Source organism: Notolepis coatsorum (assembly GCF_963971535.1).
Source record: "Notolepis coatsorum genome assembly, chromosome: 10".
Taxonomy (NCBI): domain Eukaryota; kingdom Metazoa; phylum Chordata; class Actinopteri; order Aulopiformes; family Paralepididae; genus Notolepis; species Notolepis coatsorum.
Window position 1 is genome coordinate 120,421,749 of NC_140174.1, and position 20,815 is coordinate 120,442,563.

General features: G+C 44.3%; 1 protein-coding gene across 1 annotated transcript in view; it reads left to right on the forward strand.

The window, feature by feature from the left end:
- dock8 (dedicator of cytokinesis 8) overlaps positions 1-20,815 on the forward strand; it is a 334,288-nt gene that overhangs the window by 92,940 nt on the left and 220,533 nt on the right. Inside the window, 2 exon segments of the mRNA XM_084323164.1 lie at positions 15,130-15,279; positions 17,078-17,158. Coding sequence (XP_084179290.1) covers positions 15,130-15,279; positions 17,078-17,158 — 231 coding nt within the window.

Sequence of the window (20,815 nt, forward strand, 5' to 3'; positions counted from 1 at the left end):
TAATCGGAAGGTGTCGAAGGGTCAGAATAGAATAGAAATACTTTAATCATCCAGAGTGAAATTTGACACTACAAAATCGCTCACAGTAAACATTTAGGTAGACAAAACAATTAGTCACAAATAAGAATTAAAAAAAATAAGCCTAAGAATAAAAAATAAAATAAGCCTAAGAATAAAATAATAATAATAAAATACGGTCCGGGATTTACATTTCCTATGTTATGTATATACATTCTAATATAAAATATACAGTAAAAATATACAGAAATCTACAGTAAGTGTACAGTAAGTGTAATATTGAACAATGTTGTTTTAAAAGTAAAAGTCCAGGAAGATGGTAAGTGTCACTCAGTGATGCATTGTACAGTCTGATGGCTGTCAGAATGAAGGACTTCCTACAAGATACCAGATACTTTAATGCCACACAACAACTATGGTTGGTGGTAATCGTTTGCGGTACAGCATGTTATTTAAGCACTGGGACATCAACATGGAACATCAAACGCCCCCCTCCCACCTCCCAATCCCCACAATAAATACATAAATACTAGGGATGTCCGATATTATCGGCCGATATCGGCAGTAAAATGTGATATCGGAAAATATCGTTTTTTTTTTTTTTTTTTTTTTTTTTTTTTTTTTTTTTACCTTTATTTACCCAGGCAAGCAAGTAAGAACCAATTCTTATTTTATTTATTGTCAAAAGTATGCATTTTGGTTTAATTCAACAACAAGAGATATGTAATGTTAATTTTTACTTTTTTAATTATCATATTTTGCACAGATAACCAGTGAAATTATTAGTTACCTGAAAATTATTCAGTTTTTTTTGGGGGGAAACCCTGCATATATCGGTATCGGTTGATATCGGTATCGGTATCGGTATCGAAATTAAGAGTTGGACAATATCGGAATATCGGTATCGGTAAAAAAAGCCAATATCGAGCATCCCTAATAAATACATACAGGACAGTCACATATAAAAAAGTGTCAGTTAGTGTCAGTTCAATTCAGTTCATGTTCACTTCAGTTCGAATGCTTGCCCGTCTGTGGGAAGGGGGGGGGGGGGGGGGGGGGGGGGGGTGTTCAGTGTTTCGGACTGCTGTGGGGAAAAAGTGAAGCGGTGTGTGTCTGGTTGTAATTGACCTGTAGCGACCTGAGGGCGTGTGCTGGGCGGGAGGGATCGTTGACTATTTTACCAGAGCGGGGTGACTGTGCGTGAGGTGTAGATGGAGTCCAGAGAGGGGAGGGGGCAGCCAATGGACCTGTCTCAAAACCCTGCCCTCTTTTCTTGATCCTCCAATCACAGCTGTCGCTTACCTCTGACTTCCTCGTACAAACAAAGTTTGTACGAGGAAGTCAGAGGTAAGCGACAGCTGTGATTGGAGGATCAAGAAAAGGGGCAGGGTTTTGAGATAGGTCTATTATTTTTGGAGGCTGTCTTGGTGATGCTTTCCTGTGCCGTTCAGTGCTACATCTCGGGAGTCTTAGTCTAGCACTGAACGTGCTCCTCCTGTCAGCCAAGTCTGTGTGTAGTGGGTGGGAGGGGTCGTCCCTGATGGCATGGAGCTTAGCAAGGCTCCTCCTCTCCTCCACCACCGCTAGAGAGTCCAGCTCCACCCCAACCACGCTACTGGCCTTCCTGGCCAGCTTATTAAAAAAAAAAAAAGCGTAAAGCGCTTTGGATAAAAGCTGCTACATAAATGCACCATTTGATTACTATTAATTGGATGAAACCTGAGCCCCCCCCACGATTGCTCGATGGGTTACAGAAGGTTGAACATGTATACGATGGAACACATGACAGCCCAGCTGCAGCTGAAGATGCCTCTTTGAGAGGAGATAGAGGTAAATTACTAGCTATCCTAGGTAGGCTTGGGACACACTGCTTTTGAGACAGGATGGAGGGAAATATACATGTATGTGTATGTGTGTACTATGGGTATGTATATATATAGAGGTAGAAGTATGTCGTTATATTTTGTGGGAATGCTTTGGAGGAAGGACCCAATCTCAAGGTTATTTATTTTTGTGTGTGTTTATTTTATTTTGTTTTTTACTCTACTATTTTTGTACTGTCATGTTGTATTGCTGCTGGCAATAAAATACATTTACATTTACATCTAAAGCACAAACAATCTTTTCATTGTCTGCCATAGGCCTATATTTCCCAACCATGTTTAACTCAAAGGCCATGTAACGGCACAGGTTGTTGCTAAAAGGAGCTGTAAGTGGTATTATTTTGTTAAAATAAGTGATCACTGATACAGAGTGTCTTGTCAGTAACATGGGTCTCCCAGTCCCTCCACTCTGCAGTAAACAGCCCTCACTGGTACAGAGTGTCTGGTCAGTAACATGGGTCTCCCAGTCCCTCCACTCTGCAGTAAACAGCCATCACTGATACAGAGTGTCTGGTCAGTAACATGCGTCTCCCAGTCCCTCAGCAAACAGCCATCACTGATACAGAGTGTCTGGTCAGTAACATGGGTCTCCCAGTCCCTCCACTCTGCAGTAAACAGACATCACTGATATAGAGTGTCTGGTCAGTAACATGGGTCTCCCAGTCCCTCCACTCTGCAGTAAACAGACATCCACTGATATAGTGTCTGGTCAATAACATGGGTCTCCCAGTCCCTCCACTCTGCAGTAAACAGACATCACTGATATAGTGTCTGGTCAATAACATGGGTCCTCCCAGTCCCTCCACTCTGCAGTAAACAGACATCACTGATATAGAGTGTCTGGGTCAGTAACATGGGTCCTCCCAGTCCCTCCACTCTGCAGTAAACAGCCATCACTGATACAGAGTGTCTGGTCAGTAACATGGGTCTCCCAGTCCCTCCACTCTGCAGTAAACAGCCATCACTGATACAGAGTGTCTGGTCAGTAACATGGGTCTCCCAGTCCCTCCACTCTGCAGTAAACAGCCATCACTGATACAGAGTGTCTGGTCAGTAACATGGGTCTCTCAGTCCCTCCACTCTGCAGTAAACAGACATCACTGATACAGAGTGTCTGGTCAGTAACATGGGTCTCCCAGTCCCTCCTGCTCTGCAGTAAACAGCCATCACTGATACAGTGTCTGGTCAGTAACATGGGTCTCCCAGTCCCTCCTGCTCTGCAGTAAACAGCCATCACTGATACAGAGTGTCTGGTCAGTAACATGGGTCTCCCAGTCCCTCCACTCTGCAGTAAACAGCCATCACTGATACAGAGTGTCTGGTCAGTAACATGGGTCTCCCAGTCCCCTCCACTCTGCAGTAAACAGACATCACTGATACAGAGTGTCTGGTCAGTAACATGGGTCTCCCAGTCCCTCCACTCTGCAGTAAACAGCCATCACTGATACAGAGTGTCTCGTCAGTAACATGGGTCTCCCAGTCCCTCCACTCTGCAGTAAACAGACATCACTGATACAGAGTGTCTGGTCAGTAACATGGGTCTCCCCAGTCCCTCCGCTCTGCAGTAAACATACTTTTCTTTGTCTGGTATCCCGTTCCCACATCATCCAATCAGGAGAGAGAACCCTAGATATTTGTACTTATTTCAAGAAATTATACCAAGCCAGATTTTCTTACTGCAACAGCAGATAATTGTACCTGTTTAAATGACATCATTTGCTTAAAACTAGCTTTTTATTTCTTCTCATTGTAGAGTCCTGATTGGATAAAAAATTATTTTCTTGTTCACTGCAGAGCGGAAGGACTGGGAGACTATATCAGTGATGGCTGTCTGAATGTAGAGCTTTTCTTTTTAACATGTATTGTAGACCACTTATTTTTGGCTGAATTTCCCTCTGGATTAATAAAGGATTTATATTCTATTATATTCTATTCTATTTTAACAACAAAACACATTTTAACACCTTTAAACGCCAAAGTCAGTTGGTTGGGCTCAAACTAGCCCTAAATTGCCTTGACATCGCGTGTAACCAGCGGTCGCTCTGAACGTCGTCGATCCACAAAGTCATCAACACAACCCTGATAGGGGTGGTACTTTAAAAAAAGAAAATGGCTGTAACAATAAACTCTACTCTACTCTATTATATAGCATGTTACAAAACATCTGCTATTAATGTAATGCCATATATTTGTATAGTCTCCATGGTCTTACTAGGTTTCCTAGAGATGAAGGGTGGTCGTCTAGTTTATTGTGTCACGGCGAGATCTTCAGCCTTACGGTCTCATCTGTCTGGATATCCTCTTCGCCCCCCCAGCCACTGTCCTCGCTGGCCTTTAGATGCCAGGAACACTAATACTTGTCTTGTACTCTACTTTCCCAGCCAAACCACATAATGAGCACATGGTCCTTTACATCATGTTTGCTAATGGATTTGCACAACTGGATGTTATTATTATATCTTTTCTTCGGGGTGAAGAAGAGGTTGGATGGATTTAGCTGGTGGGCCGGGAGGCTCTGGAGGCTCTGAGACGGGCTTTGTAGCCACAGGGTCTGGCTCTCTCATAGGCCTTTCACACCGGGAATAATTGGTTCGGAACATGACGGAGGCTTTAGTTCGGCCCTCTAAGAAAACACTGAGCGCGAAGGCGGCTGGGTGGCCCAGCGGACATTGCACTTGTCACCAACGCAAGAGACACCGGTCTCGAATCCGGCTGTCGGCGTTGCCTCCGGCTTGGGCCGGCCGTCATACTGACTCAATTGGCAGAGTCAGCGGGAGGGAAGTCGATGAGTGGTAGTCTGGTCGTTGTAAACAGCGACTCCTACATGTCGGTCAGGGCGCCTGCACAGCAAAGACAAGAAATGGCGAGGGACAAACTCAACTCCTTCTACCCACGGTTTGGTGCAAACAGTGGCGCCGCTAGCTCTCCGGCTAGTGACGTCACTGGCGTGCCGGCTGTTGTGGAGGGGGGGGGGGGGGGGGGGGGCATCCGCGGGGGGGCGGGACGCTCTCTCATTGACGGAACACAGTGTGAGAAGAGCATTTATGCAGGTGAACACCAGGAAGGCTGCTGGCCCAGATGGAATAACAAGACGCATACTTAAGTCCTGTGCTAACCAGCTTGCCCCTGTGTTCACCACCATATTTAATTGATCCCTGGCGGAGTCAGTGGTCCCTGCCTGCTTCAAGATGTCTACCATTATCCCGGTACCAAAGAAATCCTCCCCAACAGGTCTCAATGACTACAGACCGGTGGCACTCACATCTGTGGCCATGAAATGTTTTGAGAGGCTGGTCAAGGATCACATTTGTGCCTCCCTCCCCAGTGATATGGACCCTATGCAATTTGCATACAGGCCAAGCAGGTCCACTGATGATGCGGTCTCCCAGGTACTGCACAGCACCCTCTCCCACCTAGACTGCCAGAAGGGGGGCTATGTGAGACTGTTGTTCATTGACTACAGCTCAGCGTTCAACACCATAGTCCCCACCAGACTGGTGGACAAGCTGATCGAGCTGGGTCTGAGCTCCGCCCTGAGCGCCTGGATACTGGACTCTCTGAGTGAAAGCCCCAGGCGGTCAGGGTGGGGGGTCAGACCTCCAACACCATCACCCTGAGCATCGGGTCCCCCCAGGGCTGTGTTCTGAGCCCCCTGCTGTACTCACTATATACACGTGACATGACTGTGTGGCCAAGTTCAGCTCCAACTCCATAGTGAAGCTTGCGGACGACACGGTGGTGGTGGGGCTGATCTCGGACAACGACGAGAAGGCCTACCGGGAGGAGGTTGAGGTACTGGAACGCTGGTGCCAGGACAACAGCCTGCTCCTGAACATTGGTAAAACCAAGGAGCTGATCATGGATTTTAGGAGGAGACAGCAGGGGACACACACACCACTGAGGATAAACGGGGCTACCGTGGACAGGGTGAGCAGCTTTAAGTACCTGGGGGTCCACATCTCAGAGGATCTGACATGGACAACACACATAGACTCAGTCGTAAAAAAGGCGAAGCAGCGCCTCTACCACCTGAGACAATTAAGGAAGTTCAGAGTATCTGGGAAGATACTCCAGTCCTTCTACTCCGGAGCTGTAGAGAGCATCTTGACTGGAAACATCACTGCCTGGTATGGAAACAGCATGGCACAGGACAAGAAGGCCCTACAGAGAGTGGTGCGCTCAGCCGAGCGTACCACGGGTATTGCACTACCACCCCTGCAGGTCCTATACAACAAGAGGTGCAAATCCAGAGCCTGCAGAATAATGAAAGACCCTCACCACCCCAACTACAGCCTGTTCAAGCTGCTGCGGTCAGGCAAACGCCTGCTAACACCAGCAACTAGGACAGAGAGACTTCGGCTCAGCTTCTTCCCCCAGGCCATCAGAGCCTTGAACACTGAACTCTCCACACACAACACACACACTGTACACGCTCACACACTAGCAGCCACTTTAACATGAGCACACACACACTCATGCTGCACACGCTCACACTTATGGTCACTTTACAAAAGGAAAGGTCACTTTAAGAATAGTATAGTAGGGGGAGCTCCCGTAGCTCACCGCATATCTCGGCGCTATTTCTGCGTCGGGGAAAACCGTGCTCGTCACGGATCTGGGGGACACGAGTTCGATTCCCGGACCCGCCGTCATTTCTCAGAGTGTCTTCCCCTGCTCTACATCCCATTTCAACCTGTTTCTGTCGGTCATGCTTGACCAGAAAAGCGATAAACGCTAAAAAAAAGAAAAATTAAGAAAAAAAAAAAAAAAAAAATAGTATAGTATAACTTGAGATTGTATAGCATTGTATAGCAGTGTACATAAAGACCCAGTGCCTCATCCGTAGCTAACAGTGTACTGCACTACCACAGGACCTAGCATGTCCTACCATGCTCTGTATATAACTCATGTACTGTATACCGATATGCCCTACTTTGTTTACCTGTTTTGTTGCACACTGTCGTTCTATTGGATTCTTATTATATATTACTATTGTTATTACTATATTACTATTGTATTATGCACAATCGTTGCGGGCAAGACCCCCCGCATTTCATTGTATACTTGTACAGTATGCCGTGACGAATAAAACTCTTGATTTGACTTGACTTTATTTAAACTCGAAAGGCCACTGAGGTTTCCCTCATTTACAGTCACGTCGAGTGTACATACAGAAATAAGCATATACAATCATAACAATGAGACAACAAGATGAGGCAAAGAGCGAGGATAACGACTAAATAAAAACATGTACAACTTGATTGACAAAGGTTCGAGGAGCAAGGTTTTAAACTCTGCAGCAGAGGGGAGAATCTCAAGCTTTAAGGACTGTTGGAGTTCATTCCATGAGCTAGAGGGGCATCATAGCAAAATTCAGATGTACCCTGTTCAGGGCAAACTGGACCTTAAGGACCAGCCAGTCACTAGAACGGGTTCCAAAATTCCATTCCAATAATGATTCAATCAAATCAATCAATCATTTATATTACAGTCCCTCCTCCCACAGACAGACAGACCTCTCGGGCAAGGTCTCTCAGACAGACAGGCAGACAGACAGGCAGACAGACAGACAGACAGACAGACAGACAGACAGACAGACAGACAGACAGACAGACAGACAGACAGACCCTGGTGCTGCAGAATGTGATTACGCGTTACACCTGCCTATGTGTGTCCTATAATAGAGCTCCTGGCTTGTGTCCTTGTCTTTATTAGATGGAGTTAAGCCAGGGCCAGATAGTTAAAGGCAGATGGAAGGAATCTCTTATTGCAGCAGATGAGAAACGATCTCGTTTTACATTTAGACTCGATGAGAGTGACACAGTCAAACAGCATACTGCAATCGACTTTGAGTTCCATCTCTGGCTGACTCCATCCCACGCATTCTTCTCTCTCTCTCTCTCTCTCTCTCTCTCTCTCTCTCTCTCTCTCTCTCTCTCTCTCTCTCTCTCTCTCTCTCTCTCCTCTCTCCTCTCTCCTCTCTCCTCTCTCCTCTCTCTCTCTCTCCTCCTCCTCCTCTCCTCTCCTCTCCTCTCTCTCTCTCTCTCTCTCTCTCTCCTCTCTCTCTCTCTCTCTCTCTCTCTCTCTCTCTCTCTCTCTCTCTCTCTCTCCTCTCCTCTCTCATCACAGCTCTTCTCACAGCTCTATCTTCTCTCTGTAACAGCGTCTCTGTAGTCGTGTTGGTGTTTTAAAATGGTGTTTATTGCTTCACATCTGTAAAAAAAAAGTCCTGCAACAGCTGTTCATATAATTCCACATAATTCTCTGGTTATTAATGCAGTCCTCCCCGGACCATGGCGGCTGGCGACAGTACAGTACGGTACAGTCTGTGTGGAGGATTTGAGTCGTCAACACGAGACCTATTTAACTGTTAAACCCACCATGTTTGGACGTCATCGTCGGACAAGAGAGGATTTGGTCCCCTGTGAACTCTTGAACCTCGGGGGGGAGTTGTGCAAATTATTTTTTTACCGTTATTAAGCGCTACATTTCAAATTGAGTTTAATCCTAATATCAAGAGAATGTCCCCAGAGAGTTGAACGTCAGTTGTTTTCAATTATCTGACTATTCAAATGTATATTATTTATTATGAGCGTAGAGTAAGAACATCTGTAAATGTTTATGAGCAGAGATGACGTGAATAATCTGACTCCTCCACTCCTCCTGTGCTCTCTGTAGAGACGTGTCACTCCTGCGCAGGGGTGTAAAGTACTTGAGTAATTGTACTTTGTTACAATAGTTAAGTACTGTTTTTGGGGGATTTGTACTTTACTCGAGTATTATTAGGTTTGTATACTTGTACTTTTACTCAATTACCTTTCAGAGGGGGGAAAAACTGACTTTTTACTCCTTACATTTAAAATGCAGACCTACAAAGTACAAATCTCGCAGGTCCAACCATTTTAATTCGTATATTTGTTTCTCTGGCCGAACTAACGTTAACGTTATTAATCATGCGGCCGCACTTTATTTAAAAACAGCCAATCAAATCCCCATCAATGGAAAATGAACCCGCCCATACCCATGCTGATTGGTTCTTGTGCAAAATTAGAAAGCGGGGATCTTTGATTAAACACCTGCTATCAGAAGAATAGACAGTCAGAACAAAAGTTTCTCTCTCTCTCTCTCTCTCCTGATTTAGAGGGTTTTTGCATAACTGAGTCCACAGTGTCGTGTTGGATGATATAACCAGATTACAAAATGTACAGTAACTGGTAATCATTACAGGATTATTTTCTAAAGTAAATTATCTGATTATAGCTACTTTAGGGATCGCAATTGCATTTTGGATCATTTTGTTCTGCCAGAAAACCTACTCTTCAGTACTGGTAGTAACTGTAATCATTGGATTATGCAACCAGGTGGCTTTAAGAGTAAATTATGTTTAAGAATATTTATTTTACATTTCAGAGATTACAGGAACCTTTCAGGTCATCTTTTTCAGAGATTACAGGAACCTCTCAGGTCTTTTTGTCTGACGGATGACCTGCTCTGCTGTGCACATGTTTTAAACCGGTGCACAGTGTCGGGTAGTAGCTGTTCAAGTCAAGTCAAGTCAAGAGTTTTATTTGTCACGGCATACAAGTATACAATGAAATGCGGGTGGTCTTGCCCTAGTCATGGCATTACGTTGGCAGGATACAAATGCAGTATAAAGTCTGTGTTAAAGGGACAGATGTGCCTGTTTCCTACTTAGCAGCGGTAGGGCTGAGCCCAAACGTTCGAATGTTTGGACCTTCGTTCGTTACGTTGGCGTTCGAATTCTAAATCAACATTCGAATTATTTATAATAATAAAAAAAAAGAAATCTCTATTCGTTCTGTTTAAACCAATGGGGTTTTTCTTCACAGTTGCAGATAAAGATTAGGCTACACTAATATTTTTTTTTTGATCAAATTTTTATTATTATTCACATGAAACAAGACAACACATTAACCACAATCACAATACATAGAACTTCACAAGAAAATAACAAAAACAATAATAATAATACAGACTAACAATTATACAGACAAAGAGAAAAGAAAACGGAGTTCAACCTTCTAAATTTTAATTCCAAGGGTTCTATCTAATAAATGGTCTTTCCCAGTGTTCAGCCCCGATTCCCGGCCGTGTGACCCTATATTAATAAAACGTACATCTCCAATCCACCACAAGGACCATTTTTGAGAACACGACCCGAAAACAGAGCAATGAACCTTCATGAAAAAACAAAAACCTGTAGAGGTGTTCCATAGACTCACAGAGACCGTGTAAAAGTGGCCAAACAGTGAAGAAATAGTTAAATAGCTGCCCCCCCATAATATCCCCAGCTAAACTCAAGATGACAAGACAAAAGACAAGACTGGCTACACTAATATTATAGTATTATACTATTATAGTATATGACTCATCATAAAAATTCAAATAAAACATTTATCATAAATGATGTAGCCTATCTGCATCCGCTTGGCGCTCCATCAAGATGTCACCATCACTTTCGTGCCCTTATTGGATTATTTATGTTGACGACACTGATGAGTTATATTCATTAAAGAAAGTTGATACAAATAAAATAAAATAAAGACTCATTTAATCAGATTAATCACTTTATTCAAATTGAGGATTTAGTTTGTGGATATTTTATTTTTTTGTAATTAAAAACGAAGGTTCGAACGTCCGTTCAAAAAACCCTGACGAAGTTTGAAGCCCAAAAACAGGCTTCGGGGAAACAGCTCTAAGCAGCGGTGTTGTTGGTCGCTAGAGTCCGTTCTCAGCACGGTCCACACTGTTCCTCGTACTATAATAATAATAATAATAATATATTATTATATAGCACTTTTCTAGACACTCAAAACGCTTTACAATGTAGGGTTAGGGAAATTGCCTCCTTGACCACCACTGGTAGCACCCAACCTTGGGCTATGCAGGCTCAATGACTACCATACACTGGCACCAGGCACACATCACACTACACAATGACTACCATACACTGGCACCAGGCACACATCACACTACACAATGACTACCATACACTGGCACCAGGCACACATCACACTACACAATGACTACCATACACTGGCACCAGGCACACATCACACTACACACTGACTACCATACACTGGCACCAGGCACACATCACACTACACAATGACTACCATACACTGGCACCCGGCACACATCACACTACACACTGACTACCATACACTGGCACCAGACACACATCACACTACACAATGACTACCATACACTGGCACCAGGCACACATCACACTACACAATGACTACCATACACTGGCACCAGGCACACATCACACTACACACTGACTACCATACACTGGCACCAGGCACACATCACACTACACAATGACTACCATACACTGGCACCCGGCACACATCACACTACACACTGACTACCATACACTGGCACCAGACACACATCACACTACACACTGACTATCATACACTGGCACCCGGCACACATCACACTACACACTGACTACCATACACTGGCACCCGGCACACATCACACTACACACTGACTACCATACACTGGCACCAGGCACACATCACACTACACAATGACTACCATACACTGGCACCAGGCAGGCACACATCACACTACACACTGACTACCATACACTGGCACCCGGCACACATCACACTACACAATGACTACCATACACTGGCACCCGGCACACATCACACTACACACAATGGCTGCACGGCTCAGGAGACAGGGATTGATATCAGCCAATTAAGGGTTCAAGTTTCAAGTTTCTTTATTAGTTGTCATACAAAAATACAGAATACTTTTATATGAAAAGCTTTTTTTCTGTTTGGCTCCTGAGAGTGTGCTAGATAAAAATAGATAAGTATAAAATAGAAAGTCAAAAGTACGTAACAAGTGTAAACAAAAGTGTTCAATATTCATATATACAATAGAGTAGAAAAGAGTTACAATACAATATACAGTACAATGCAAAAATGGGATGAGGTACAACTTAGGGTAAGGTGCAATTAGGTATGAATTGTAGTGCAAATCCCTTTGTTAATAAATATAAAGTGTCTAAAGTGGGTAAAGTGGGTGCTACAGTGAGTTGTTTATTTAAAGTGAGTGTGTGCGTGTGGATGTGTGTGTTGTGAGTGTATTTGATGGTTTGTTACAGTACATAGTGTTATTGTCGTTGAGCATCCTGATGGCCTGGGGATAGATTAGGTGGCCTTGATGCTAGTTAGCCACAAACTAATGGAAAGTCAATGGGGTCAAGGCCCCCTGTCTGTACAAGCTGAACCGAAGCTGCTGTAACTGAAACCCACACAGTAGATCTCAGTCAGCCTGCAGGAGATCCGCTCCATTGACTTTTGCACAGATCAGGACCATCCCTTCGACGTGTGCATTAGTCAGATTACGACGCATGTCATCTGATCACCGGTACGTTCTCAGAGATTACACAGGATGTCCAGGAACCTTTGGGATCTGTTTGAGAGGGGGGGGGGGTGTTTAGAGTGGTCCGATAATGCCCTGATGGATCGGGGCGGGAGTGAAGAGGAATGGTTAACTCTCTAATGGAGAGAGAATCGTGTGACGAGGGCGTGTGTGGTTGTGTTCCCTGCACCAGAGTGTGGGGGGGGGGGGGGGGTAGGGCGCGCGGTCGTCTCCCCCGCCGCGGGGACACTGGGGAGGGACACCGGAGAGAGCCGGCAGACTGGACAGGATGGAGGACGTTCCACAGATCAGTGTTTGGTTATTATTGACGTATGGCTGGGCGTGTAAAGGAAGACCACGGCGCAGCCCCCCCCCCCCCCCCCCCCCCCGCCGGAGATGGATTTCTGTCTGCTCTCGTTATTCTCGGGGTAACATCATCTCTCCTTCCCTTATAGGAGGCTGATGTTTCACCACTGACCCATGGCTTCACGCCTCAGACCCACTCCTATCAGACCCACTCCTTTTTTTTTTTGATCAAATTTTTTATTATTAATTACACGAAACAGGACAACACAATAACCACAGTAACAAAAACATAACTTCACAGGAGAATAACAAACAATAATAATACAGAATAATAAATTATAAAGACAAAAGAAAAGAACAGCGTCCAACCTATCAAATACAGATGGCAATTTCAATAACAAAAATGTCTTCAAACATGCCAACCTTTCCCCACCTTTACAAGTGGAGTGACTTAAAAGATTGTTTATGAGAGTGTTGCCGCAGATTTATTGTAGATAGCCTAGGTCCCTTACACATGTTCAAGACTGCCAAACTCGCAGAAGGTAAAGTGTAAGAAGAAAGAAATTCTTCCTCCAAGTTGGTTAACAGGTCAATCAGTCTGCCAATATTAGTCCCTTGGGGAGATGGCATGTGAATTGACATATAGCGCAGAATAGCTAAATACCTACCCCCCCTAAAATCCCCCCAGTCAAAGTTAAGAAGGACAAGACAAAGACCAAGACAGACAAGACATTTCCTCCTCCCCCTCCCCAGAGACCGCCGGACCCCCCCGATCAAGCGCCCCAACCCCGCTCAGCCGCACACGGCGGTCTTTACCTTCTCAGCTGCTGCGAACCACAGGTCAATCCCAGCCTGCCCCACCCCGATCACCCGGGCCGTGGATATCTCAAGATAAATCACATCCAATAGAGTTAGGGACCAGTTAATCATTGTAAGCTTCTCAGGCTCCTTCCATCTCATTGCTATTAGCTTCTTCGCTGCTGTGACGCCCGCTAGGACAACCCTTTTCAGTTGTACGGACGCGGGTAGTGTCGTTATATCGTTCAGGAGTAGCGTAACAGCTGTGAATGGGATAGTTAAGCCACACAGATCTGAAAGTTTGTCCGTTATTGACCTCCAGAAGCGGGCCACTGGTGGGCAATCCCAATACATATGCATATAAGTGCCAGTGGCCTTTTGAGAGCACAGAGTGCACCGAGAGTCGGTTATCAGTCCCATAGCAAATAGCTTCCTAGGTGTAAGATAGGTCCTATGAATATAATTAAAATTTATTTGCTGGTGATTGGGGTTGCGGGAAGATAATGCCACATTTGCCCAAACATCATCCCAGTCAAACTCGGGGTCCAACTACGGGATATCCACACGCCAGATTGTATCCAATGATAAATTGTTATACGTGGATTGAATTAAGAGCGTATAAAAGTCTGAGACAAACCCTCTGGATGTCGTCCTGTCCACTATGAGCCTGAGGAAGGGGTGTGGGTGCAAAGCTTGAGCCCACGGTACGCCATGCGCCCTCAGTGCTGACCTTAGTTGAAGGTAAAGAAAGAAGGACTCGCCGGGTAAATCATAAAATTCTCTTAAGTCCTGAAACGCACGGAGGCTATCAGACCCACTCCTATCAGACCCACTCCTATCAGACCGGTCACACAACCACATATTATTAAATATGCCTCGTTTTATAAATGTGTATTGATAACATAGTGCTGTAATTACTTTTTTTTTTTTTTTTTTTTTTTGGTCTTTTTCCCCCTCCATTTTCCTCCGATTTTCTCCCATCCCCAATGTTAGTCGTATACCAATTCCCAGTCCCTTCCTGGTCGCTGCGCTTTACCCCCCACAGTCAGATCATTTGGGAGAGTGGAGGCTACCACGTGCTTCCTCCGACACACGTCCAGCCAATCACCGCTTCTTTTCACCTGGCAGCGCGGATTCTCATTGAGAGGGCGTAGCGTGTGGGAGGACCACACTATCCCCCTCACGTCCAATCCGCGCTTAGCAGGCGCCCCGACCGAACTGTAGGAGTCGCTGTTTACAACGACCCGGACCCACCCCGCCAGCTTCTCCCACCCTCTGATACAGCCAATTGTATCAGTGCAGACGGCCAGCCAAGCTGGTGACAACCCCGGAGCTGTGAGCTGGATTCGAACAGGCGAACCAAGCTCACAGCTCCGGGGCTGGTGACGAACGCAATCTCCGCTCGACCACCTAACCGCCATTGTAATTACATTTTCTATTAAATATCCATGATCAAGTTCAACAACGTGTGCTTTTATTTTGATGAAATTACGCGATACATTAAGTGTGGGGTTGCCAAAAAGAATCTTAAATAAAATGGGGTCATGGTATAAAAAAGTTTGAGAACCCCTGCCATAGACTCATAGTACCATGTGTGTCTTGAGTACTGTGGAACTCTGTACGTTGTCACTGTGGGAAAACCTCTTGTGATAACTTCCTTGCCTTTTCTGGGCGAATAACGTGTTTCTGATTATCCTTTTCTGCTTCACCTCCTCAGATATCCGAGAACTTTTACTGTGACCTGAACTCGGATCAGTTTAAAGGTTTCCTGAAGTCCCACACCCCCAACGTGGACCACTCTGGCCTGGCCAGATCGGCCATCTTCTCCATAACCTACCCATCGCCAGACATCTACTTGGTCATCAAGGTAAACACCCCTACAGGACACTTGCTGAGTTCCAACCCAGGTCTCCTCGCATTTACATTTACATTTAGTCATTTAGCTAAACGCTTTTATCCAAAGCGACTTACAAGTTCTGTACGACAAGTCATCAGGAAGGGCACAACTCTATCAGCTGAGTAACAATGTTCATCAAAGTGTTGAGTGCTACAGTGTAGGTTAGTTTATTATGAAGTGCATTTTTATTATTATTATTTTTTTTTCGAACGCCACCTCACTCTACCAATTCCGTGCCTCGGTTCTCGAGTTACATGACGATATGTCAGGCCGTGTGTCAAATGACTGTATACGCTAGATAATTGACCAATCACAGCTGATGGCGAAAAGGATTGGTCAGTGTTTGGATTTGCTCGCTTTTTTTGCTACACTGTTTACTAAAACCTTTCTCAAGCACTCATTTCTGAATGGATTTTTTATCAAATTCGGACCTGTACTACATACGACTTCAGGTTATGGAACCAGCTCATCCCTCTATGCTGGAACTTAAAAACAGGAATCTGGCAACCACTAAAGTATAAAGCTAAGCTTTGCAAAAAAGTATGCAGTCCTCAAAAACAAAAATGGCCCCGTTTTGGGGGTGCTGCTTAACACATTCGGGGCCATTGGGATTAGACAGGGCCCACTCTATACGGCAAGCATTTCATAACAACCTTTCATTGTGCGTGAGGCTGTTTGTAGAGCTAAATCTATACTTTATATTATTGCTATCTGTCCATTCTCATTGTCAATTGACACTATAAACCGTCCCTTCAATATGCCTTAAATAAAAAAAAAATTCATCAATACGTTCCCATTTTATAGCGTCTTGAATGTGAACGTTATAGCAGAATGTTCTGGGGTATTTCCTGGAACGCGAGATATAGGGTGCTAAGCTAATAACGTTAAATCGAATGGCGTTTCGGCTATAGACAAGCTAGAGTTAAAACTCAAAATGCATATTGTCTGTATCATGGTCCACCATGAATGCACGAAAGGGGGGGGCGGGGGACGTCGTTTCTGATGATTGATTACCAATAACGGCATTAGCCTCAGTAGCCTCATTCGCTGACCGGGTGGATGGCTATCAAAGCAAGGTGAAATTGACCAAGCTGAAATTGACGTCAAATCGCTCTTACCTGTGGCCGGTTGGACTGCAAAAAGGATTTCCCAGTTATCGATCGCCATCTGGTAGATCCATATGTCCATTGGCTGATGCTATAGTCCTTTACTGCACACTGAATTCAGCGTCCCAAAAACTATTCTAGGCGATCGGCTACACACATAGCTTTAGGCTAACAGAAAAGTCCATTCATAATAAAAATAATTAAAAACACCGGCCTGTAACAGGGAACACTGCATTATCGAGACAGCGCCCCTACGAGGATCTGGCCGGTAATGCACTTTTCCGAATTCCAAGAGTAGGGTAAATCTGCAGTGCCGCTCGGTGACATTGAGTAGGATATTAAAATGGAATAAAAGCCAAAACAACCTTGCCACATATATATACACGTGGTTGGCCCTTTAAGCATGGCGCCGAAACGCGTATTTATACGTGGTTGGCCCCGAATGTGTTAAGAGGTTAAACTAATCACAATCATCCTGGGCGGCGCTGGCGGATAATGGCAACGCTTATACCCCCCCGTCCTCACGTCTGTCTCTGTCCCCGTCCTCACGTCTGTCTCCGTTAGTATTATTATTGTTGTTATTATTATTGTTGTTATTGTTATTACTGTTGTTATTGTTGTTGTTCGTCAGTCCTGACATGTGGATGTCCTGTGTGTTCCAGATGGAGAAGGTGCTCCAGCAGGGGGAGATTGGCGACTGTGCCGACCCCTACATGACCCTGAGGGAGAGCGACTCAGGGAAGGTACAGTACAGTCTACAGTACAGGCTGGGCTTCATGGGCCTTGTTCTGGTTCTGGTGCTACAGAGTTATGTTTTTATTAGGGCTGTCAGTTTATCGCGTTAATTTGATTAATTAATTACACAGTGTAGCGGGGTGGATAACCTCCGCTTAGTGAGCGTGAGATTATACGAACACTGGACAGCAGGGACACGGAGGAGCTAAGTCCCACCGTAACCCCAACTGTAGCGGCCGCGTGGTTAGACTTAAGGGGTAGGGATGCAGTAGGCAGGGCCTTAGGATTTACTAAACCTAGGAACAGGTACAATAGTCATGCAGGATATTATAATGACAAATACTCATCAGTACCCTGTTCCCCCCTTTAACAACTGCGTCCGGTCTAGTAAGCGGCGTACCCCCTCACACCCGGTGAAAGTAGTGATCAATAGCCTTCCCCAAAATAGTACCTTATCTTGCAGTTGAAGACCTGAAATCAGTGTATTTCCCCCCCGTTAACGTTAGGAGACAGGTTATACATTGACACGTCGCAGAAACACACACAACACAGTGGATCCAATTATCACAGTCCGGTTTACTGTCATTTGCAAATGAACAGTTGCATAAACACCTCCTCACAATACGGCTACACAATACACAGCCTCTTCCTGTTTGGTGAGGAAAGAAAACACTACGCCACCTTTATACCTGTACAGTGGACGTTCCCTTTAAGGCGTCCCGGCAATAGCACCACACATAACACGAACATTATCGATAGACCTTCGCCCTGTGGCGGCCCGGTAGTATTTCAGACTTTCAGTGCACCACTGTGCTACTGTACAGATGAGCACTCGCAGCACACACTCCCCAGTCTGCACACACTGGTCATATAACACAATCGGAATTCCCAGAACTTAAGTGGGGCCCACACTTTGCAAAGAAAAGTCTCTATAGCTAAGCCGGCATTACCAAAATAATAAACGTTGGAGCGCCCAGTCGTGGCTCGGGAACGTGGTGGCCCAAAACGAGACAGCCCCTTCACTCTTAGCGAGCATGCTACAAAATATATAGCGCTGGTTAGCCCCGCATAGCAATTGTCTGGGTTGCTTGGCCGTGAAAAAGGTCCAGAGAAACTGTCACCTGTGATACCAAGAAGGTGGAGCTGGTCTGGCAGTCGGTCGGTAGCCTATAGCGATGCTGTAGACGTCCAGTAGAACCTCTCGGGGCGGAGTCCTTCCGTGGTCGTATAACGGCGACGCGAGGAGCTAAGCTAAAATGCTAGTGCACTACACGTTAGCTAAGCTAATAGCCAAGTTGGCTAACCTGACTCTCCGGCTATACTTGATAATACGCAAACCTCCACGTTCGTCTTCACAGTCTATCTGCCAAACGTCCTCTTCGTCTTTGGCGTACCCTAATCACTATACTTGTTATGTATATAAGCGTACGGCACGCGGCGGTACTTCTTCTGCTCCGGTGCACAATTGGTATTTCACGTGTTTCAACAGGTAGAATGCTCCTTCGCGAATATGCTCGTTCAGAACGCAAGCCGCCATCTTTAATGTGTCCCATACTGTAGGTCGCATAGGTAATATTAATAGGTTGCCGCGGCATTATGCATTCGTAATCCCCCCTACATAATAACCACGCAGGTTAATCAAGCAACGCTCGCGCAATACCTAGCTTAATAATAAGTAGGCAATTGGCACAAGTGTAAATTATACATTCGTCACTCAGTTTTAATATCGACGGATAGCACAACTCGTTCGTCAGCTTGCTGTAGAGCCTATGGTCAGTCGGTGACAAGTTCTAATCACTTAAATTTTTTTTACGTTTAATTAATTTATCATCTCTCTATATAAACGTAACTAGCTATTCATATCAATCGAAATAACGTTCATCTCCGATATTTAAACATGGTCCCAAAAATGAATGGAAGCAAATGAGGAGCCTGACACCTGGGAGGAATGGGGGTGTTGCAGCGTTGGGGATGTTTAACAAATATAATTTAATATATAATATAATATAATAATTTGTGCTTCACCTAAAAATTTGGTCAGCAGCCTCCACAGATGTACAGTGTTGTCACGCGAAATAACGTTATGAATAAAAACGCAAAATAACATTATATAACGTTGCGTTACAATGTACAGTTTCTAGTTAATCAGTAAGAGTGTACTGTACATACAGAGTTAAGAGTGTACTGTACATACAGAGTTTACTGTACAATACAGAGTTAAGTGTGTACTGTACATACAGAGTTAAGTGTACTGTACTGTACATACAGAGTTAAGTGTACTGTACATACAGAGTTAAGAGTGTACTGTACATACAGAGTGTACTGTACATACAGCGTTAAGTGTGTACTGTACATACAGAGTTAACTCTGTATTGTACACTACACTCTGTATGTACAGTACACACATAACTCTGTATTGTACAGTACAGTACACTTAACTCTGTATGTACAGTTTATAGTTAATCAGTCAGCAGCCTCCACTGATGTACAGTGATTCAAACCCCTTCAATGTACAGTTTCTGACAGCTGTGCTGTGTTGTCACGCGAAATAACGTTATGAGTGAATCTGGTAGTTGTTTTGATAAATATGTTGTGTATTCTAGCGATTCGATTCGAACATAACATTACATTTCCGCATTTCATTTCCGCGAGGGACCTCTGCCGCTCGTGCCGCGCTGCAACACACAGGAGCGGCAGGCGGCGATAAGGGGGCGGGCTAGCGCGCGGTCACGTGGGCGTCGTGGCCAATCAGAGAAACGCTGAACACAAGTAGGTTACCTTAAGTGTTCACGCCTCCTGGATACTGGTTCTTCTTCGCATCTCTCTACCGACTACCAGACCGACGCCAACCAGCTCCCCCTAGTGTTAGTCCTCCACGATGCCCCGCCGGGCCCAAGAGCAAGGGGTCATTGAAACAGTTATAATGAACACAGTCAGACACATCCACGTGTCTACAACAGCAAATTATTGCGTTATGAAAATTTACTCAAAATTAATAAAAAAAAAAAATGTATAACTTTTATTTATTATAATTTTTTTTTAATCTCATTCATTCCATAAGAACGTAGAATAAACATTTACAAACTTTTTTTTAATATGGACCATTTGCATGTTCTTGGTATCTGATTCTAGGGATGGATCTCTGGGAATGTATTCCCAGTGTCAGAAATACTGTGTCTGTTACTAGGCTTGAGTAAATTGTAATGAACCAAATGAGATTTTTTTTTATCTTTGACTATGAATAACACTATGCTAAAATTGACCAGACCTGAAAAATCTAAGCAAATGAATAAAGGGAAGATGATTAAACAGAAGGTTTTGTAGATACAGTTCTGAATTCTGCCATCCGGATACATGCAATTTGAAATATGATTATAGAATATAGAATATCAGGCCTAAACTAATGCTTGTATATCTTATCGTGTGTTGTCATGTTTGTTTATGTGTTTGTTTAAAAAATAATAAAAAAATAAAATAAAAAAAAAATAATATCAGGCCTAAAATGGTTATGCGATTAAAATGCGATTAATTATATTAATTAATTACAAATCCTGTAATTAATTAGATAAATTTTTTTAATCGCCTGACAGCACTAGTTTTAACCCTTCCAGGCGTTACAGTGTATTCTCATAATGACGTGTTTTGCCATACTATTATGGCACCTG